The 22,419-nt window shown below is 57.6% G+C and overlaps 1 protein-coding gene and 1 long non-coding RNA gene across 2 annotated transcripts; one reads left to right on the forward strand and one right to left on the reverse strand.

Annotated features, from left to right (window-relative positions):
* Positions 1-2,631: 2,631 nt before the first annotated feature.
* On the reverse strand, positions 2,632-6,675 carry LOC130542316 (uncharacterized). The gene is made up of 2 exons (XR_008956797.1): positions 6,439-6,675; positions 2,632-5,589 (listed from the first exon to the last, which is right to left on the reverse strand). It is a non-coding gene; the product is annotated as an uncharacterized LOC130542316 (long non-coding RNA).
* A 1,407-nt stretch (positions 6,676-8,082) lies between these two features.
* TTLL10 (tubulin tyrosine ligase like 10) lies at positions 8,083-21,388 on the forward strand. The gene is made up of 12 exons (XM_057305498.1): positions 8,083-8,475; positions 9,151-9,231; positions 9,307-9,442; positions 9,578-9,696; positions 9,880-10,012; positions 11,355-11,440; positions 11,744-11,915; positions 12,825-12,996; positions 13,608-13,748; positions 20,032-20,148; positions 20,475-20,568; positions 20,940-21,388. Exons 1-12 carry the CDS (start codon positions 8,157-8,159, stop codon positions 21,386-21,388), a joined length of 2,019 nt encoding a protein of 672 aa, XP_057161481.1. The 5' UTR covers positions 8,083-8,156.
* Positions 21,389-22,419: the final 1,031 nt, after the last annotated feature.

Genomic DNA, 22,419 nt, shown 5'->3' on the forward strand with positions numbered 1-22,419 from the left:
TGGCAGGTGTGGGCTGAGCAGGCGACAACAAAGGGCTCTGGAGGACAAAGGCCCAGCCTGGGATGGGCGGGCCACCTTGCAGACCAGCAGCATCGCCAGCCTTGGTCCTGGGTCTTCGGCCCCAGGTCTCCCTGCTCTGGAGAAAGCAGGAAGGAACGCTCAGGCCCCCGTACCCGGGTATCTTCACCCACTTCCACTGGACCCTGCCTGCCCAGGGGTGGGCACCAGCTGTCTGTCCCTGTCCTCGGGCCGAGGGGCACCTGGGCCTCTGTGGGCATCTTACCGGACAGTGCTGGATTTCTTGGCTTGACTCTAACACTGTCTGGTAACGATGTTCAAAGGTGACCCACCGCCTGCCCACCAGGAAGCGGCCTGAGGACACACCGTCCTGAGCTTCTGGACTCCAAAGATGGGCCAAGGCCCAGGGCTGGCTCAGGGATGGGCAGATGGCCTGTCTCAGCTCCGCAGTCCAGCCCATCGGGGGGGGGCTGCCCCACTGGCAGGTGGGCGCCCCTCTGCTCTCCCACCAAGCCCAGGCTGGGGGCCCCTGGCTCCCTCCCGAGCAGAGTTCTCAGGGTGCTCTGATCCCTGGGAGAGACCATTAGGGTTAGGACGCAAGGCTGGAGAGGGCCACAAGCCCTGTCCTGGACGTCGACATTGTCCTGGGGGCCTGGCCCACACCCCCCAGCCCACACTCCAGCCCCACCTGCTTTGCTCCAAAGTGTCTGCCACGGCTAGACTCTGAGGGCTTTCAGCAGAAACGAATGTTGGACCCGGGTCAGCAGCCACGAGGAAATGCATTTTCTGGCTGATACAGAGCTGGCAGCAGGCAGCCCCCACCTTCCCTTCTCAGCCCCTCCTGTCCACCATCCAGGGTCAGACGTCCACTGTGGCTGTCCTAGGGTACCCTGGCCGGTCCTTTGGGAGCTGGCCCTGCCCTTAGAGGCCCCAGTCACGTGGGGCCAGCCATGGGCAGTGGCCTCTCTTCTCACACCAGAACTCTTACTCTACAAAGAGGAACTCGCTCCCGTGGTCAACCAGGGATGCAGGAAGGACAAGGGTGTGTCTGGGTGCCCCGGCCCAAACCCACAGGCAGAGTGCAGTAGACATTCTGTGCTGTTTCCCAATGAGGACAGAGTCTCCCTCTCCCCCCACCAGCCCCCACAGTGTCGCAGTTAAGAATGGGAACATTGTCCGAAATCGGCGAGGCCAGGATGGCCCTTTGTTTTATCTTTTTGATCCGAAGCCAGGATGCCGGTCTCCAGACCTGCCCAGCTGGCTTGCACAGGGGCGGCCCTTCTGGGCCCCAGGGAACCCCACCCTGCACTGGGTCCCAGCTGGCTTCTTGGGAGGGAGGAGGGGTCTGTCCGTGGCCTGTTATTCATTAACCAGACGAGAGCCATTCAGGAAACTGGCGAGGGTGCCGCGGTGAGCATACTCGGGGTCAAGTGCAGGGAAACCAGATCGCCCTCTCCCCAGCTACATCCACAAACGCACGCGCCTGGAGGCTGTGTGCTGGGGTCTGCAGGAAAGCCCTCCTGAGAGCTGCCCTGGGGCACTGCGGGTGCTGGGGGGCTCCAGCCAGACACCAGGTGACGGGCTTCAGGGGCCACTCTGCAGACTCGGGAGGGTCGGGCGTCTCGTGGGGGTCTCACTGCTTCCTCAGGTGCTGCAGGATGGGCAGTGCCCTCCCGTCCTAGAAGGGCCACCGACTCGAGGCCACCGGACCACCGCCTGCCGATGGGCGTCTTACCAGACACGGTTAGATCTGGGTTCTGTTGTCTAATACTGTCTGGTAATGCCGTTCATCCATGGCCTGACCACCACCGGAGGAGAGCCCCTGGAGGGACACCGGGTGGAGGGCGAGGCCCGTGCTCCCGTGGGCCCATAGTGCACCCCTCGTGTCTGTGCAGGGCCCTCCTCCGCCCCCATTACCCAGACTGGGGGGGGGAGCCCATCGTAGCCATAATGGATTATCTACATAATAAAGGGTGTGAGGTTCCTTGGCAGCTGGCTTCTGCTCATGCTTCTGTTCATCGCAGGTGCAAGGGTGGGTGGGGCTGTCAGGGCACTGAGGGTCTGCAAGCAGGTGAGGCAGACCGCGTACTGTTGGCACTGCCACGGAGCCAGAAGATAGCCCAGGGGTTGCAGTAAACCGCACCCCCCGCACCCACCTAGAACCCTCTCCAGGGAAGTGACCTCATCCCTCACCCCCTACAGGCCTGTACCAGGCGGGGAGGGGGGAGCCCAAGGAGGACAGACCCCCAAACCTCCAACCCAGGGCATGGCCGGCAGTGCATCCAGAAACCTCCCTGGGCCACTGTCTCCCCGACCCAGGCAGCACCAGGACTCTGCAGCCTAGAGCAAGAAGCTCGGGAAGGGGGTGAGATGGGTGTGGGGGGCGCAGGGCCCCACCATGTCCCCACAAGCCCATCTCCAGGGTTTAGGCAGTCAGTCGGGGAGCGCCCTCCAGCTGCCAGACCATCACCAGGGGGGTTTAAGGGCAGGCCGCCCTGAATCTTGGGCTGCCCTCAGGGCCCCACCCTGCAGCCCCCTCCCTGCTCCCCTCTCCCCTCTCCTCTACTCCCATGCACGTGTCCCCTGTCTAAAGCTATCCCCAAACCAAACTTCTTTTTTTTTTTTTTTAGATTTTATTTATTTATTTGACAGAGAGAGAGAGACAGCCATCGAGAGAGGGAACACAGGCAGGGGGAGTGGGAGAGGGAGAAGCAGGCTCCCAGCAGGGAGCCCATTGTGGGGCTCAATCCCAGGACTCCGGGATCACGACCTGAGCCGAAGCCAGACGCTTAACCACTGAGCCACCCAGGCGCCCCCCCAAACCAAACTTGTGATGCTGATCCATCCTCAGCCTCATGGCTGGCCCCCAAAATCCCCTTCCTTCCCCTGAGAATTCCAAGTAGAGGCTAGGGTCTGCGTGTGGCCCAAGTGCCCTGCAGCCAGAGTCACGGAGGAGGGGGCCTCTGGGGGCTCTGGGGGAGTTCCTCCCCACCTTCCCTCCTTCCGTTACCAAGTCTCTCCTGAGCACCTTTTGCAGACTCTCCCAGTTCTAGACACTGGGGAGGGGAGGAACGTCCCCGAGCAGGGGTAGCACCTGGTGATGAGACTGGGCAGCAGGACACGTCAGCCAGGAGGGCTGCTGGTGTTGGAGAAGCCAGAGCAGCCAAGAAGGCGGTGGTGGATGGGAGCCTAGGGGGTAAGGTGGCCCAGGAAGGCCTCTAGGAGCAGATGACCAAGTGGGGACCACGCAGACACCTGCAAGAGCCAAGCAGACGTAGCAGAGGCCAGGGGCTGCATGCGGCCAGACTTGCAGACATGCAGCAGGACTTCCGGCTGTCCCAGTGCCCAGGCAGCCCAGCCCAGTCCCAGCAAAGGCACAGCTCCACAAGCACTGCCGCAGGAGGGGAGCTGGGCCCTTCCCCCACTGCCCCGGGCCCTGGAGGGAGGGCTGGACCACCACCTCCTGCCCCCAGCACACACACACACACACACACACACACACACACACACACACGGCTTAGAGGCCCCATCTGCCCACCTGCCCCATGGCAGGTTAATGATTGCCCTGCCTCGCTCCAGGCCGCAGATGCGCCCTGACGCACCCAGCCCCAGGCCATTACCATCGTGGGAAAGGCTGGGGCAGCACCCACACCATCCAGTTTGACGGGTTATGAGGCAGGCTTTTGGAGTTTGAGCTCTTGTGTCAGCCCAGGCAGGGGGCCGCCTCCCCAAAACCCATAGGGACCCAGAGTGGTGGGCTGCCCAGGAGCCTGGGAGCCTCCGAGGGGTCTGGGCCCCCAGAATTAATATGGGGAAGGGAGCACAGGTTTCCGAGGTGCTCAGGCCAAGGAGAAGGCCAGGGCCCCCCTCCCCCACACCCACTGCTGTCCCAGTGGGCCCAGGCTGGAAGGTCACTAGCCCCAGTCACTCAGTCAAGGGCTTGGCTGAAGGACCTCTCGGCCCTCCAGGCTGACCCATGGCCACCTCAGGACAGACAGTCGGAGACCACAGTCTAGCAAAACTGACTCCTGAAGCCCCCAGCGCCGGCCCAGGCAGGCAGGGAGGCCTCCCCAGAGTGGGGTCACCTACAGGACACTCAGAAGGAAGGAGTGATTTAATGGGTGTGTGAGTCTCCTAGGGCCGCCCTAACAAATGACCACAAACCGGGGGCTTGAAACAACAGAAATGTACTCTTGCACAGTCCAGGAGGCCGGAAGTCAGAAGTCAAGCTGGGGGTGGGGGGCACTCCCTCCAGAGTCTCTAGGGGAGGGTCCTTCCTGCCTCTTCCGGCCTCCGGTGGCTCCAGGCGTCCCTGGGCTTGTGACCACACCATTCCAGCCTCTGCCCCCGTCTTCACGGGGCTTCTCCCAGGTCTCCTCTCTCTGCCTCCCTCTTGTGAGGACGCTGGTCGTTGGATTTAGGGCCCCCCAGATATACCAGGAGGATCTCATTTCAAGGTCCTTAATCACATCTGCAAGTACCCTTTTTCCAAGTAAGGTCACGCCTGCAGGTTCTGGGGCTTCAGACATGGACTCATTTGGGGGCCCCCTCCAGCCCTACAGGAAGGAAGTTAAGGTACCCTAAGCAGAGACACCCTTGAGACCCACACGAGACTCAGGCAACAAGCCTCGTGACTGGAAGGCAGACACCACATGAGAGGCGGGGTAAAGGGAGATGAAACAGAGCCGGTAACGCTTAGGGAGCACAAAATCCATTATAGAGTCAGGTCCTGGGGTCCTGGCATGGGTGTCGGGATCTTCAGAAGGGTCGTGGATGACCCAGTGGAAGGTGCAAGGCCCAGGTGGGGGCTGTGTGCGCGACGCCCCTGCTCCAGCCACAGCCCCAGCCCCAGCCCCCACCTCCCACCGAAGGCCCCTGCCCAGCTCCCCACAGAGCCTGGCCTCCTGCCCCTCCCCGTCTACCTGCTTCCCTCTGGGCCACTGGGCTGCTGTTGCCCAGAGACGGTTGCCAGGCCACCACTGTTGTCTCCCCGGCAGAGGGCTCACACCACCTTGCTGGGCAGGTAAGAGGGACAGGCGGGCCACCAGCACCAGTCCTTGCTGGGCGTGAGGGCTGCGGCTGCTGTCCTGTGCCCCCTTCCCGCCTGGACACCAGGGACCCTGTGGGTTCTGTCAGGACTCTGCCCAGGAGCAGAAGGGAGACGAAGGAGGGTCAGGAGAGGGGCATCTGGCTGAGATGAGCCCCCTCTGCAGAGGGCCCACACCCCCAGCGCCACAGCGTGAGGGTCATAGACCCCCAGGCCAGGCCAAGAGGGGCGTGCCTTCTGGGCGTGGCGGCCCCTCAGGACGAGCCCCTTTGCCCAGGACTAGGTCAGTCTCCCCGGACCCATCCCCGAAGGGCATCCTCCCAGACAGCCCGCCCCCGGCCAGGAGCCCCCAGCCCATCGAACAATGTCAGCACCTCCCTAGCACCCCAGGACGACAAACGTGTTTTGGGAGAAGACGCGTGGCAGGACTCTGACGTCTCCTCCTTTTCTTGGACATTCTCTCCAGGTTCACCAGGGTCTTCCTTTCATCATACCGGGGTGCCGTTTCCTGCCGGTCTTTTTACCTGACCAGGTAAAAAGTTTATTTCAAAATTTACTCTAAAGTCGAGCTTTCCCCTGCCCCTGGCAGTGCTGTCCCCGCGTCTGCAGCCCTTGTGCAATGTCTGGTGGCCGTCCCTCATGGCCAGGGACTCCCCTCCCGGGACCCCGGTGATAAATGCGTCCCGTGAACATCTTTGAGCATAAAGCTTTGCTTCTGTATTTAGAATTACGTCCTTCAGAGAAACTCTGAAACGTGCAAGCACTAGAGCAGAAGGCTTGCGGAGCCGAGAGGTCCGACACCCGCACGCCACAGTCCCGCCCCTTACGCTCCCACCAGCCACCTACCGACACGGCCATTCACCACCTGCACACACACCCAGAGTCCTTTTCTTTTTTCTTAATCTTTGTTAGCTTGAATGACAAGGGACGGTAACTCGTGGCTTATTGAATTCTCTTTGTGAAAGTAATAAATACAGGTTCTCCCACTCCCATGAAGGGTTTCATAAGCTGAGACGGCATAAAGCACAGAGCCAATAGCTATCCATTTATATGGGGAGAAACCTTAGCATTCCCAGACCCAAAAATAACCTTTCTCAGGCCTTTCTGATCTCTTAGGGTACATCTTGCTAATGGATGCACAGCCTAAATCGAGATAATGCCCAGGCGCTCACAGACCCAGCTCAGCGCTCTGGGGCTGGGTGCTGGCTGCCCAGGGCGGCCCCCAGCAAGGAGCTGGGCAGCCCCGTCCGGCCACACACGGCCTCTGCAAGGGCTCGCTGCAAAACAGTTGAACGCCTCTTGCCCTTTCTGCCTCGTTCGCTAAAGCAGCCAGCCCCTCCGATTTCCTTCCGCGAGCAGGAGCGGGTGCTCACGTGGGTCTGCCCGTCACAGTTGGAGGCACGACTGGAGCTTTCAGGAAGCCAGGGTGGGGGGATGCCCGTGCAGAGTCAGGAAAGCCCCCTCGGACCGCAGCTCTGGCTCGGTCCTGCCGCGGCGCGGAGCTGTCCGTCAACTTTGGACGGCGGGGGCCGGGGGCTGCTCTCTTGCACACCGCCACGGCCCCCGCACGCAGTCTGCTCCCTCCGGAGCCGGCCGCCGCCCTGCTCTACACGTGATTGTTTTCCCGCCGTCGCCCAGTCACACCCACACGCCGGCGCGCCCTCCTCGGCATTGTCACTGCGAGCCCACGTTGACACGTGTCCCATGTACCAGAAGCCCCCTGTCCTCACAGCGCCCCCATCGGGCTGCTGTCACTGCCGGCCCACGGTACAGGGAGGAGAGTGAGGCGGCTTAGCTGGACTGCCCAGGAATTTCCCCGGGTGCTCTGGCCGCGCCCCCTCCGGCCCCTCTCCTCTCAGGCTCCTGCCAGTGCTGCACCGGGTCCCCCGCGGATGCCGGCTTCACTCGGTTTCCTTCCCGCTCCCACCTTTGCGCTCTTCCTGCGCCGTCTCCTCGCACTCCCAACCCTCGTCACTTCCACCAGCCCTTCCGTACTCCGTGTCCCTCGTTCCGACCGCAGCCCACCCTCTTTCAGGAGTGACCAGTCTCCTGTGCACAAGCCAGCACCTTCCAGGGGCCTTCGATTCCGTGTCATCCATCTCTCCCCTCTTCCACTTCTGTGGGCGTCTGTGTCTGCATCCCTGTGCGTGTGCAGCTCTCACTCACATGTGGGGGGCAACCTGGGGGCCGCTCGCTCAAGAGCCCTGAGGGGTGGTCCTGAACATTTGCATCTTGGGTGGGGGTCCATACCCCAGCAGGACTCCTGGGACTTGTTGCTGGGTTCTGGGAACCTAGTGGGAGGGGACCAGGGTCTTCTAGCCCATGCACGCACATGCATGCATTCTCCCTGTTTTCAGCAGGCTTGTGTCGCCCCAGCCATGCCAGGACGGGTCCAGCCCCCACACTCAGCCTCCCCCAAGGAACCCTCCCATTCTGGGTGGGCCAGGGCTTGGGGCAAGGGACTCTGGGTCGTCACACTCAGCCCACCCTTAGCCCAACCCCAGCCGCCAGCCCAGCTCCCATAATCATGGTGACAGCTATTCACAGTTTGCCCCTCTTCTGTCCTAAATGGGGACTAACGCATTTCTTAGGTGACCAGCTGGTTTGTTTGCAAAGTGACTGTCCTCTCTGGAGAATGAGCCGCTGTCACCTGGTTTGTCCTTTCTCTGCCCTGCCAACTCCACCGTGTGCTTCCTCTCCACTGCTTATCTTCTTTTAACCCTTCAGAAAGTCCTCACCTCCCAAGCAGCCCCCAAATTGGGAAGGACCCATCAAAGAATGGCTAAAACTCTCTGAAATGTTCTGAGTTGTCCCCTTGCATGGGAAAGGGTGCTCAAAAGGAGACATGGTCCTGCGGCAGGGCCCGGGGCAGCAGTGAGGATGCTGCCGGACACCCGACTGCTAAGCCCCACGTGACAGTGACACCCTCAACTCCAGGGAGGCACCCACTTGGGGCCAGGGTGCCCCTCCAGGCCCCCAGAGACCTGACAGCGGCCCTCCTTACAGCCGGCACCACCGAGGCCAAGCATGGCAATGCCAGACAGACGGTCCCCGCAGGGAAAGCCTCGCCTGGGATAAACAGGATGCACAGATGGCCCTGCCTCCACGGGGCACCAGGCCCCAAGGTCACCACAGAGACAGGAGCCAGCCGCAAGCAGAAGCCCAAGTCCAGGATCCCAGGAGGCACCCCTCCCTGGGACTAGGACCACAGGCTGCCCAAAGGTCCCACAGAGGGGTGGGGGTGGCGTCTTCCCAGAGGAGCCCCCGCCCTCGCGTTCCCGTGCCTGCAGCCCGCAGCCGCAACCGCTTCACCCACCGTCGGGGACCACCCACTCGGACCCATGTCAGCGGGAAGAGAGGCAAGCGGTCCAGGATTGCAGGGGTCCGGGGGAGCCACACCCGAGTGCCAGGTGAATGCAGCCCTGGTACGGGCTCCACCCCCACCCGAGGCCAGTGCCTCCCTGGGGCAGGCGTCCCACCCCCAAGGAAGGCATTCCCCTGGCCGGACCACACAGAGCCAATCCCTGGGAGAGGGGCCAGGAGAAGGCCATGCACTGGGCGTGGGGTTCAGGCCAGCTAAGCTGGGGTGTGAACAGGCACAGAGAGGGGACACAGCTGCACTCCACACTCTGGGCATGCCCCCCGGGTGGGCAGCCATAGCAGGCACTGCCCTGCCTGCCGCAGAACCCATCCCCTGTCCAGGACAGGCCTGGCCTCATCTCCCCTGCCTGACGCGGGTCACCCATGACATCATGATAGACATTGTGACCCCCACTCTCCTGGGCACATCCCTGCACCATGTCTCCCCCCTAGCTCCAGCCTCACACCCTAGCCCTCCTCCGCACAGAGCCCCTGCCCTATTGGTAAGCAGGGACTCTGCCCACTCTAAGTCTGGCCCTAAATGATGATGACTCTCCCCTCTTGCCCAAGATAGGTTCAGGCCCGCTGGTCAGGACTCAGCCTAGGCTGAGTTGGGCCCAGATGGCTGGGGAGACTGCCCAGGGGCTGCTAGAAACCGGCAGGATGGCCAGACTCAGGATGGACACCTCTCCCAGCAGCCCCCTCAGACCGCACCCTGTTCACAGGCTGGGCCCAGGAGACACCAATGGGGAGCAGCCAAGAGGGACAGCTGCTGTGCTCACCAAGCCAGCCGGGGCGAGATGCAGGTGGGCTTGGGGCCGGGCCGGGGGACAGGACAGCCTCCCGCCAGGCCAGAGCCTCTGACCCCCACCTGCCCGCAGACCTCCTGGACGACACTGACGTTGCCCGGCCTCGGGCCACCATCCCGGAGAGGCCCCTGCTGGAGGGGGAGAAGCGGCCACACGGCGGCAGGCAGGGGCCCTGCTTCTACATCGGAGGCAGCAACGGGGCCTCCATGTGAGTGGGGGGCCCCCGGGGCCCAGCCCAGCCTCGGCCCTGCTGCCTGCGGCCCCCACGTCCCCTCCCCTGGCGTGCCCACCCGCTCCCCGGTCCCCAAGGCCCCAGGGTCACAGCGCTCCTGTGCCCCCGCAGAATCGGCTCCTACTGCAGGAGCAAGGGCTGGCAGCGCATCCAGGACAGCCGGCGCGAGGACTACGCGCTGAAGTGGTGTGAGGTCAAGTGCAGAGACAACTACCACAGCTTCCGGGAAGGTAGCAGGGGAGGGGCCACGGGCTCTGGCCTGCAGCTGCGAGAGCCGCCTGGTCCAGAGCCGGGGGCAAAGCGGGGCCATCGCCCTCCGTGCGGGGAGGCGGAGGCCGCGGTGGGAGGCCGCGGCGGCCTGGGCAGCCTGGCCCCACAGCGCCGCGTGCCAGCCGGGACTCTGCCCACGCCAGGGGAGCAGCTGCTGTACCAGATTCCCAACAACAAGCTCCTCACCACCAAGATCGGGCTGCTCGGCGCCCTGAGGGAGTACTCCAGGGTTGTGAACAAGAGCCACAAGACATCATCACTCTGTGCCCAGGCCAAGTAAGCCTGCCCCCGCCCCCGCCCCGGCACCCACCATCCACTCACCACACACCCATGTGTCCTTCAGAGCAGCAGGACGCCACCCGCCCACCCCATCCCACCCGTCCTGTGAACCCACCCGCTGCCCTCTTCTAGGCCCCATCCCACCCATCCAACGTGTCCATCGCTGGTCCTGACCACCCTCCTTGGAATCCACCCACTCACCATTCTGTCTGCTCACCCACATCCACCCCAAACACCCGCCACCCACTGCATCCCCCTACCCCCACGGACTACCCAGTGATCTATACACACACCCACTGTCGTCCACCCACCCACCCGTTCCCCAGACCCTCCCACACCACTGTCCACCTGCTCCCCTCCCCCACCCACCACACAGCTGTGTCTTAGCCACTCAGCACATTCCTCCAACTATGTCTACTCATCTGCCTCTCCATCCAACCAGCTGTTCACCATCTGTCTCCCCCCACCCCCACCAGGCAGGAAGCTCACCCACTCACCTGGCCATCCATGACATCACCTTTACATCTACATGTCCAGCCATCCACCTCCACCCTACCCATTCCAACCACCCTAACCTACTCCCTTCAAGCATCTACCTGTCCACTGGACCACCTGCCCGCCCACCTACTTCCATCCCAAATCCATTTATCCAATCACCCACCTGTCCACGTCCCCACCTATTCATTTCTCCAAACACCCCTGCATCCATTCTCCACACACTACTGGGTGGCCACTCAGGCCAGGCCCTTCCTCTGGGGCGCAGATCTAGAAAGGACACAGCACCTGCCCTTGAGGAGCTCACCTGGACCAGCCCAGGACACCTCGGGCCACAGAGGTAGATGCATCCAGCCCAGCTGGAGGAGCCATTCCACCCTAAATTGAAGGATGGCCTGGTGGTTGACAAAAAGGGGTTAAAGGACACCCACAAGCCAGGGAAAGAGGTGCGAACTGGGCTGGGGTGTTCAGGGACCCATGCAGACCATTCACTGCATGCTGGACACTGTCCTGGCCTGGGGACACAGCTCTGGACTGTCCGCTCACAATGACTGAGCCAGTGTGGGTTGGAGTGCAGTGGTGAGGTGGGAGACGGGCCAGCGTGTGGGTGAGGCAGCCTGCAGCCTGCAGAGAAGCCAGGTGTGCAAGGACCCAGAAAAGAGTGCTCCTGGCAAGGGAACAGAAGTTGCAGAAGGAACGGCTGGGGTTGGGGGAGGCAACCAGCTTTCCAGTGGACACTGTCCTCCAGCTGCCCCCAGGTCAGTCCTCTGGTAAGGCTGGCTGGCCTAGCCTGCGGGGAGGGGACAGCCCTCCCTGTGTCCTCCCCACCTCCCTGCTCCCCCAGGGTCCTGAAAATGGAAGAATTTTTCCCGGAGACCTACCGTCTGGACATCAGGGACGAGAGAGAGGCTTTCTTCACTCTGTTTGATGGTGAGAGGCCACGGGACCCCCAGGCCTGTTTTCGGCCGATGGGTTCAGGGATGGACCAAGGACTGGGCTCGGTTAGGGCGGGGCCGAGCCCTGCGAGGTCGAGGTGGGGGCGTGGTCATGGAGGGGAAGGGTGGAGCTAGGTGGGAGATGGGTGGAGGGTCCAGGCTGGGCCTTGTGGAGGCGGAGCCTGGTAGGCGGCGGGATCAAGGCCGGGAGGGCGGTCGGGGGTCTGGGCGTGGTCACCCCGGGGCGTGGTCACTCCGGGGCGGGGCCAGACAGAAGCTCAGGCGGCGCTTCCTACAGAACATCAGATGTGGATCTGCAAGCCCACTGCGTCCAACCAGGGCAAAGGCATATTTCTGCTCAGGAACCAGGAGGAAGTGGCCGCCCTGCAAGTCAAGACGCAGAGCATCGAGGACGACCCCATCCACCGCAAAATGCCGTTCAGGGCGCCTCAGGCGCGGGTCGTGCAGAGGTGTTGGGCATGGACACGGGGCGTCGTTCAGGGTGGGGCTGACCATCGGCCCCGCCGGTGCCTGGGAGAGCTGGTGGGGATCACAGGGCCCACACAGGAGTCCTCGGTCATGGAAAGCTGCGGTGCCCTCACCTGGGCCCCTGTGTTGCCGGCAGAGGTGGGGGTGTCACGACTCGTCCAGGTTGCAGAGGAGATGCCCCCCACCCCCCCACCCCCACACAGAGGCTCCCGGACATGGGGTTGGGACAGGCAAGCCTTGGTCAGTTTGTTCCCCAGCCTGGGCCCTGCCCCTCTGTTCTGCAGGAAGGCCAGCCTCTCTCCCATCCCCAGCCCAGCCAGCCCCAGCCTTCGGGCCTGGAGCCAGAGCCGACCACCCCTCCTTTGCTCCCTCTGCCTCTGGACAGAGTCCAGACACTCAGCCTCACACGGGGACATGGAGCAGCAGCAAGCTGGCCTCCGAAGTGTCCCTTCGGACCTCCCCATCTGCCAGTATGACTTCTGCCACGGCTGCTGCCTGAGACCCCTCCCCTCCCTTTGGCCCTCTGGGTCTTTAGACCTACGGCTCCTTCCACCTGGGATGTCTCCACCCTTTAGGGCCTAGTGTCAGCCCTCCCGCCTCCAGGAAGTCCTCCCTGCCCACAGGGGCCCACTCTGCTCCCACGCTCAGGGACCCTAGTGAAAACTGCACCTTGGGGGGAGCCCCAGACACGTGCAGTGGGCTGAGATTTAGGGGGCGGGCCACCCTTCCCAATTCCCTGACCTGTTCAGGCTCAGAAATGTCCCTTCAGAAGAGAGGGCCCACAGATCCCTGGGACAAGTGGTGCTGAGGATCTGGTGTGGGCCTGGGGGGGGGGGGCCAGGGGACACAGACTAGGCTGGCCATGTGCTCAGCCCCCATGTGTCCCCCAGGTACATCCAGAACCCACTTCTACTGGATGGGAAGAAGTTTGATGTGCGCTCCTACCTGCTCATTGCCTGTGCCATGCCGTACATGGTCTTCTTTGGCCATGGCTATGCCCGCCTCACCCTCAGCCTTTATGACCCTCATTCCAGCGACCTCAGCGGCCACTTGACCAACCAGGTAAGGATACGCCACAGACGAGGGCCCTCTCCGCAGCCTTGGGACGAGATCGTTGCTGGAACACAGAGGAGAGTTCAGCTGTAGACTGAAGCTCAGACCCAGAAGTGGCCCCGGCCTGGAGGTGGCCCGCTCTCTCTGATGGTGAGAGGCCGCTGGGCGCCAGACCCGCTCTGGGCAGATGGGCTCAGGGATGGACCAAGGCACGATTAGGGCGGGGCCGGGCCCTGCGACGTCGAGGTGGGGGCGTGGTCATGGAGGGGAAGGCGGGGTCTTGTGGAGGCGGAGCCTGGTAGGCGGAGGGACCAGGACCGGGTGGTTGGGTAGGAAATAAGCTGGGAGGGGTCTGCGTGAGGACCTCAGTGGAGAGACCCTGTGCACAAAGGTCTCTATGAAAGGGCCTTAATGAGAAGGGTCCATGTGGGGGCCTTCCATGACGGGACACGTGATGGTTGAGAGGGTCTCAGCAGGACGGGTCACTGCAGGGCGTCCCAGGGCCTCTGCGGTCTTGCCAGGTAGCTGGGTTAGTGGGGGCGCTCTGTGGGGACCCTCAGCAGGGGCAGGGCCTCTGGGTGTTCTGGAGTGGTGGTCCCAGGTGCCGCACTGCCCTCCAGTTCATGCAGAAGAAGAGCCCCCTCTATGTGCTGCTCAAGGAGGACTCAGTGTGGAGCATGGAGCGCCTCAACCGCCACGTCAACGACACATTCAGGAAGGCCAAAGGGCTGCCCCGAGACTGGGTCTTCACCACCTTCACGGTCCGTGCGCTCCTCCCTAACACCCGCCCGCGGGGAGGGGGCTAAGGGTCAAGACCCCTTATGGGGGGGCGCTGGGCACAAGGTGCTCAGACGTTCCTGGGGGGTGTATCTGCACTCAAGTGTGTGTCACGTGTGCGTGCGTGTGAGCTGTGAGATTGGCAGCTGGCCACTGCGAGGGGTCTCCAGTTACCCCCTCCCTCCCTCCCCCTTCCCTCTCTCCCTCCCTCCCCCTTCCCTCTCTCCCTCCTTCCCTCTCCCCCTCCTTCTCTCCCACCCTCTCTCCCTCTCCCTCTCCCTCCCTCCCTCTCCCTCCCTCCCTCTTCTCCCTCTCTCCCTCCCTCTCTCCCACCCTCCGTCTCCCCCTCCCTCTCTTCCTCCCTCTCTCCCTCTCCCTCCCTCCCTCTCTTCCTCCCGCTCTCCCTCACTCCCTCTCTCCCTCCCTCCGTCTCTCCCTCCCTCCCTCTCTCCCTCCCTCTCTCTCACTCTTAATCACCCACAGGACATGAAGGTCACCATTTTAGAGCGCACTGTTAGGGGTTTTCAGTATAGTCAAAGAGTTGCGCAATGAGCACCACCTGGTTCCTCAAACAGAAACAGCCACACCCATCATCAGTCGCTCCCCGTCACCTCCCCCAGCTCCTGGTGACCACTCCTGTCCCTACGGATTGCCCTAGCCTATTCTGGACATTTCCTACTAATGGAATCATACCACATGTGGCCTTTCCTGCATGTGTCCACACTTCGTTCCTTCCTGTGACTCAGTAACATGTCATTGTAAGGATATGCGATGTCTCTGGATAAACGCTTGTCACCTGATGGACATGGGTTGTTCCCACTTTTTGTCTATTATGAGTAATGCTGCTGTGAATATTCATGTGCAAGTTTTTGCACGAACGTATCTTCAGCTCTCTTGGGTGTATAGCTAGGAATGCTATTGTGAGCTCATGGGGTAAGTTATGTTGACCTGGTTGAGGAACTGGGGCTGCAATATTCCACACTCCCACCAGCAATGTGGAAGGGTCCAGTTTCCCCATATTCTCACAAACACTTGTTATTTTTCTTTCTTTCTTTCTTTCCTTTCCTTTTTTTTTTTTTTAAGTCATCCAGTGGGTGTGAAGTGGTATCTCATTGTGGTTTTGATTAACATTTCCCTAATGACAAATAACGTTGAGCATCTTCTCTCGTGCTTATTGGCCATTTGTAGGTCTGCTTAAGAGCTTTTTACATATTCTGGATACTAGACCCTTATCAAATATGTGATTTGCACATATTTTCCCCCGTTCTGTGAGTTGTCTTTTCACTTTTTAAAAAATTTTTTAATTATGTTACGTCAGTATCGTTTCACTTTTTTGATAATGTCCTTTTTCTTGCACAAAAGTTTTCCATTTTGAGGAAATCCAATTCATCTATTTTTTCTTTGTTATTCATGCCTTCGATGTCATATCTAAGAATCCATTACCAAATCCAGAGTCACAGAGATTTGTACCTGTGTTTTCTTCTAAGTTTTATCACTTTAGCTCTTACACATAGGTCATTGCTGCATTTTGAGTTAATCTTCGTATGTGGTGGGTGGAATTCGACTTTATTCTTTCACGTGTGGGTGTCCAGCTTTCCCAGCACCACCTGTCGAAGAGACTGTTCTTGGCACACTGTTGACAATCAACTGATTAGGTACGTCTGGGTTTCTCTAGAACGTCTATGAATTCTGATCCACTGATGCGTGTGCCAGTGCACACTGTTCTGAGTGTGTTGTACCACACTGACTGATTTCCATGCATAGAATCGCTCCTGCCTTTCTGGCATAAATCACACTCAGACGTGATCTATTAACCTTTAAATATGCTGCTGAATTTAGTTGGCTGGTACTTTAGTATCTTTCTGTCCACACACATAAGCAGTCTGGGTTCATAGATAGCGCTCTCTCCCACACTGGGGATGTGTTTCTTTCTCTTCTACTTTTGGAAAGTTTGTGAAGAGTTAGTGTTAATTCTTTAAATATTTGGAAGAATTCAGCAGTGAAGCCACCTGATCCGGGGCTTTTCTTTGTGGGAAGGTTTTTTTATGACTAACCCAACTTTTACTTGTTATAGGCTATTCAGATTTTCTATTTCTTATTGGGTCAAGCTGTTAGTTTGTCCGTTTCTTTCAAGTTATCTAATTTGATTGGATACAACTGTTCATAGTGTTCTATGAGTAATTATAACCTTTTTATGATTATTTTCATCTCTGTGTAAGGTCTTTCTTGATTTCTTGAGTGTTCTCTCCATTTTCTTGGTTAATCTAGCTAAGAGTTTGTCCATTTTGTCAATCTTTTCAATGAACCAGCTTTTGGTTTCATTTATTTTCTCTAGTGTTTTTCTCTTCTCTATTGCATTTATAGCCATTATTTTTCTTCCTTCTGCTTGCTTTCGGTTTTCTCTTCTTTTTCTAGTTTATTAGGGTTAAAGGCTAGGTTATCGATTTGAGATCTTTCTTCTTGTTTTTTATAGGTGTTTACAGCCATAAAGTTCCCCCTATGCACTGATTTTACTGCATTGCCTAAGATTTTATGTGTTCTACTTTCATTTCATTTGTTGCTAAAGAGTGTGCTATTTAATTTCCATAGACTTGTGAATTTTCCAGATTTCCTTCTCTTGTTGATTTTTAATTTCATTCCATTGTGGTCAGAGAACATACTTTGTATGTTTGAACCCTTTCATAATTATCGAAACTTGCTTTATGCCCTCACATTTTGTCTGTCTGCAGAAGGTCCCATGTGCACTTGAGAAGAAGATCTATTCTCCTGTTGGGTGTCTGTTAGGTCTCCCTGGCTATAGGGGTGTTTGAGTCCTCTATTTCCTTGTTGATCTTTGGTCTAAATACTCTACCCAGCACTGAAAGTATGGTATTGAAGTCTCCAGCTATTATTACTGAATTGTCCGCGTTGCCTTCAGTTCTGTTTTTGCTTCATGTACGTTGAGGTTCTGTTGTTAGGTACACGTATGTTTACAATTATTACATCTTCCGGATCTATTATTATACAATGTCCTTTTCTTTCTCTAGTAACAATTCTGTCTTAAAATCTATTTTCTTAATTTGTCTTAAAATTTACATCAGCTCTCTTTTGATACTGTTTACACGAAACACCTCTTTCCATCCTTTCATTGTCAACCTGTGTCCTTGAATCTCAAGTGAGTCTTTTATACATAGGATATCAAGGGTTGTGTTTTTTTATGCATTCTGCCAATCTCTGTTGTTTAGCTGGAAAGTTTAATCCATTTACATTTGATATAATTACTGGACGGTAGGACTTACATCTTCTATTTTTCTATTTGTTTCTACATGTCATATCTTTTCACTTCTCAATTCCTCCATTCCTGTCTCCTTTTGTATTAAATACATATTTCCTAGTGTACCATATCTAGTGCCATTTTTTTATTATATATTTTTTTAACTATTTTCTTTGCTGTTGCCCTGAGGATTACCATTAACCTCTTAATTTATAACAATTCAGTTTGGATTAATATCAAGTTAAATTCAGTAGTATTTAAAAAACCCCACAAAAAACCCTTGTTCTTATATAGTTCTTTCCCTCCCCTTATGCTGTTATTGTCACAAATTACGACTCTATACATTGTGTGCCCATCAACATAAATTTATAATTTTGTTTTATTTAGTTGTTTTTTAAAGAAGAAAGAAATTACCAAAAATTCATTTATATAACTTTTAAATTCAACAGTTACCAAAAAAATTCATTTATATGGCTTTTAAATTTAACTCTGGGGTTACCTTTGTGAGTGCTCTTTATTTCTTCACATGAATTCAACGCCTTGTCTAGCGTCCTTTCATTTCAGCCTGAAGGACCCTAGGGCAGTTCTATTAGTGATAACCTGTGGTTTTTAAAATCTAGGAATGTCTTGATTTCTCCTTCATTTCTGAGGAACAGTTTTGCCAGATACAGAATTCTTGGGTTACAGTTTTTCCTTTCATCATTTGAATATGACACCCCACTGTCTTCTGGAATCCATGGTTTCTGGTGAGAAGTTTGCTATGAATCCTATCAAGGACCCCTTACGACTCATCACTTCTCTCTTGATTTCAACATTCTCTCGTTGTCTTTTGAAAGGTTGCTTATGGTATGGTGAATCTCTTTGAGTTTATCCTAATTGGAAGCTCACTGACCTTCTTGGGTGTGTAGACTTCGTTTTTTGTGGGTTTTTTTAAAATCAAATTGGGGAAGTTTTCTACTATTATTTCTTCAACTATTCTTCCTGCCTCTTACTCCCTTCTCCTTCTAGGACTCCCATTATGTGTGTTAGTCGGCTTGATGGTGTCTCACAAGTATCTGTAGCTTTGTTTATTTTTCATCATTCCCTTTTTTCTGTTCCTCAGAATGGATTATCTCAATTGACCTATCTTCAAACAACCGTTAAGCTCCTCTGGTGAATTTCATTTTTTATTTACTATACTTTTCAAATCCAGAACTTCTATGTGGTTCCCTTTTATAATATCTGCCTCTTCACTGATATTCCCTATTTGGTAATATATCATTCTCATATTTTCCTTTAGTTCTTTTCAAGTGAGGTCTTCTGAGAGGCCAGCAGAGAGATCACAACAAATAGCTACAATTCTTTACAAGTCAAGTCGGTACTGCTATCTCCAGTACTGAGAATGTAGGCTTTTTTCAAGCCTAGCACTGAGCTGGGAAGTAGGAATAAAACTAGGGCAAGTTAAAGTGCTACAAAGCTTGTTATTCTCACCAAGATTCAAGATTTTTCTTTCATAAGCACTCCTCAAGCTGCTGCGAGCCTTTGGGTAGCTTCCAGGGTTCTGAAAAAGTGGATTCTGGTTATTTTTTGCCAGGCTTGTGTGTGTGTGTGTGTGTGTGTGTGTGTGTGTGTGTGTGTCTTTTCTGGGGTGACTTATTTTCAGATGTTCTTCCTTTGCCATTTTCCTGAATCCTTGAACCCACTCCAGTGAGGCTTCTTCTCCCTAGTGTGCCATTGAGACACTCACCAGTGACCTCCATATTGCCAGACCCAGGGGTCATTTCCCAGTCTTCTTTTTCCATGATCTGTCAGCCAGTTTGGACCAGCTGTTCATTCCCTGGTGTGCTTTCCCTGTGGCTTCTAGGACCTTGCCCACTCCTTCTTGGCCCCCTGTTCTGGCCCCCCATGTCTCAACTACTGCTCTCTGGAGGCCCAGGGCTCTGCTCTTTATCTGCACCCATTGGTAATGAAAGTCTCTTGGCTCCACAATTAAACATCTGGCCCTGACCTCTCTCCTGAACTCGACCCTTATATCCCAGGGCCTATCAATACCCATCTGCAAGCTCTTAAACATCTCAGGCTCCATGGTTCTCCTCCTCTTCTCAGTTGATGAGGGCTTCATCCTTCCAGAGTCTCAGATCAAACACTTAGGGATAACTCTTCCCACAGCTCATAACCCATTCATAAACCAATCAGGTTAGCTCTACCTCAAAATATATTCAGAATCCAGCCCACTACCTCTATCTGCCCAAGCCACCTGAATTATTGCAACAACTTCCTCATAGCCCCTCCGTCTCTCTCAGCATAGCAGCCAGTCGACCCTATTAGGGCATGAATTAATTATACCCTGCCTGTACTCCACCTTCCAACAGCTCTGATATCAGCATGAAAGGCAAGGTGCTTCCCATGCCCCCGTGACATGACTGGCGCCACTCTGGACTCATCTCCTGCTGTCCTCCAGCTTGCTCCAGCCACAGCAGCCTCACTCTGTTCCCCCAACACTGTGGGCATGCTCGCTCGTACAGCTGTTGCTCTTCCCCCAAATTCCCCGTGCCCTATCCCACAGACCTTCCTTCCATTCAGTCTCCAGTCTGCTCACTATCTCCTCAATGAGGCCCAACACCCATCCCCCTTTTTGCAGCAACCACCCCAGAACGCCCCAGACCCTAACCCTGCTTCATTTGCTTCATCAGCACGTGCTGCTTGACATGCTGCACAAAATATACAGTGATTAACGTGGCACACTTGTTTTCTGTCTCTCCTGCTGTGAGTGAGCTGCTCAAAGCTCTCTTCGCTCTTGGGCCCCAGGAGCTGCCATGAAAGAGGAGCTCCACGCGTTTGCTGGAGGAATGAAACAAGAGTGAATGAGTTTCTAGCTGTGAGCCTGTGACTCCGTGTGAAAGTGTGAGCAGGTGTAGCTATGCAGGTGAGGACGCAGGTGGGCGTGCAGGTGAGGGTGTGGCTGTGGCTGCTCAGGTCTGGGAGTTGTAATCAGGGGGTGACATCCAGTCACCCCCTCCCTGCCCCACCCACAGAAGCGGATGCAGCAGATCATGGCCCACTGCTTCCAGGCTGTCAAGTCCAAGCTGCACTGCAAGCTGGGCTACTTCGACCTCATTGGCTGTGACTTCTTGATTGATGAGAACTTCAAGGTACTGTGGAGGTTTCCTGGGGCGAGTGGGGTTTGGTAGGTAGGTGCAAGGAGGCAGGGGCCATCTGTGCATATCCTGACCACTCAGGCAAGCCCATGGGGTGGAGTCTACAGTCAGACTACCCCACCCCCAGCCAAGCTCCTGCAGCTGGAGCAGTGCCCCCCAAGGCCAGATCCTCAGAGCCTTAGCCTCTTGGGCAAATAGGAGGATGAGGCCACAGAAAAGGAGTGACTGCCCAGGATCACTCGGCTTAATGGGGACCAGGGCCTCAGCCTCCTGTTGGCCAAGTGATGTGTGGGGACCATGCTAACGAGTGTTGGGCCCAGGTGTGGCTGCTGGAGATGAACTCCAACCCTGCCCTGCACACCAACTGTGAAGTCCTGAAGGAGGTGATTCCAGGCGTGGTCATGGAAACCCTGGGTGAGGCCCTTGTGCAGCCCCCGAAACCCTCAAACAGGCCCCTCACTGCTTGGATGTGCCATCCCACCCTCTCCCCAAAGTCAGACATCCACAGACTCGGTTCTCCAACATCCAGAGGGCCTACGTGGAAACCCCACCCTCTGCTCAGGCCCCGCAGAGGAAAGGCTTCCCCGCCCAACCTCCCCAGAACTTGGTGCCTGCCACACCTCGTCCCCACCTGGGTCCCGCCCCTCAGCACTCCCTCACCTCCTCCTCTGCCCTCAGAACCTCCACGCCAGCCCGCAACCATGATGCTGGGGAGGCTGAGTCGCTGCCCCTCCCATGTCCCCCCATCTAACGCCCCCACTCCCCCCCTCCCGCGCCTCCCCCAGACCTGGCGATCGAGACCTTTCAGAAGAGCTTACGCAACCAGAAGATGGTCCCTCTGCTGTCACAGCGCCGCTTCGTGCTCCTGCACAACGGCGAGGGGGACCTGTGGCCGCGCTTGGGGGGCCCCCGCAGCGCCCTCCGCCCGCCGCTGCCCCCCGCCCGGCCGGCGTGCGAGGCCGACTGCCCCGCGCCACCTCCGTTCCGCGCCGCCGACAGACCTGGCGGGCGCAGGCCCGCGCTGCCCCGGAGCCCCGGAGGCGCGCACGGGCGCCCACACTCGGCGCAGAGGCGGCCCCGACCGCCCGGCCCCGGCCCGGACGGCGCCCAGAGTGGGGAGCCCGGGGCCGCGCGGCCGCGAGCGGGCGCTGGGGACACGGCGCGAGAGCCCTCCCCGGGGCTGGCGGAGAAGGAGCGCGAGGAGCGCAAGAACGCGGGTCATCGCGGCTCCTAGCGGCCGGGCCACCAGCGCCCTCTCGGGACCTATAAAGGCTACTTTGTTACAAACGGCCTCGGCTGCGGATCAGGGGGCCGCCAGGATGCCCCAGGCTGCCCCACCCTCGCTCCCAAGACGCTCTCGTGGGGGCTTCCCTGGACCCCACGCCCTTCCCTCTGCCCCACAAGCCCCTACTCCGTTGCTGGGACTTGCCCCCGGGGGGCGGGGGAGGGGGGGAGGGATTGGGGGAGGGGCTGGGGATCTGTCCTACAGGAGGGGAATGAGCTCCCCACAGCCTCCTACTCGGCCCTCAAGGGGCTGCCTCCGTCACGGGGAAGCCCACCAGCTCCAGAGCTCCGGCATATCACCCTGTGTCCCTCATTGATCAGGACCCTCCTGCAGCCCCACAACCCACACGACCCCTACTGCCTGACTCTACGACCCCCAGGAAAGGGTCTGGAACCCCGTGGAAAGGAGGGCTGGCTCACACCCAAGACTGTTCCTCAGAGGCTGCCCCTGGGGCTGCCCTCACCTTGCCCCGGCACAGCCCCTTTCTGGGCCTTCAGAGCACCTGGGTTCCACACTTCCCTCTTCCTGCCGTGGCCCCTCACTTTCCCACAGGCCCTGCGCTGCGGAGGACCAGAGGATCTAGGCCGTGGGTGAGGGGCACATGGCCATGGCAGGACAGCCCCGAAGGACGCGCTGAGCCAGCACCGCCCTCCCAGTCCATGCGTGGCTTCAGGTGTTCCCATTCCTCGTGGGTCCAGCACTGATGTTGCGGGGAGATTCAGGGCCTCTGATGTGTCCAGGCCCCTGCTACCACTAAGTGTCCAGAGCCAGCCATAATCCCCTCTCCCCTGTTCCACCAGCCACTCGCACCCATCCCAGTCCAGGTCCCAGGGTCCAGGCAAACCAACCCCCCCCCCCAGCTTGCACACTTCCTCCTCATTTGCTCCCTCTAACGCACTCTGCCCTCACCTCAGCAGATGATTACCTCCAAGTCACAGATGCCCTCCTCCTGACCCTGCTGGGTCAAGGGCTGCTGGAGC

The sequence above is a fragment of the Ursus arctos genome, unplaced genomic scaffold (genome assembly GCF_023065955.2).
Source record: "Ursus arctos isolate Adak ecotype North America unplaced genomic scaffold, UrsArc2.0 scaffold_32, whole genome shotgun sequence".
In the NCBI taxonomy this organism is placed as follows: domain Eukaryota; kingdom Metazoa; phylum Chordata; class Mammalia; order Carnivora; family Ursidae; genus Ursus; species Ursus arctos.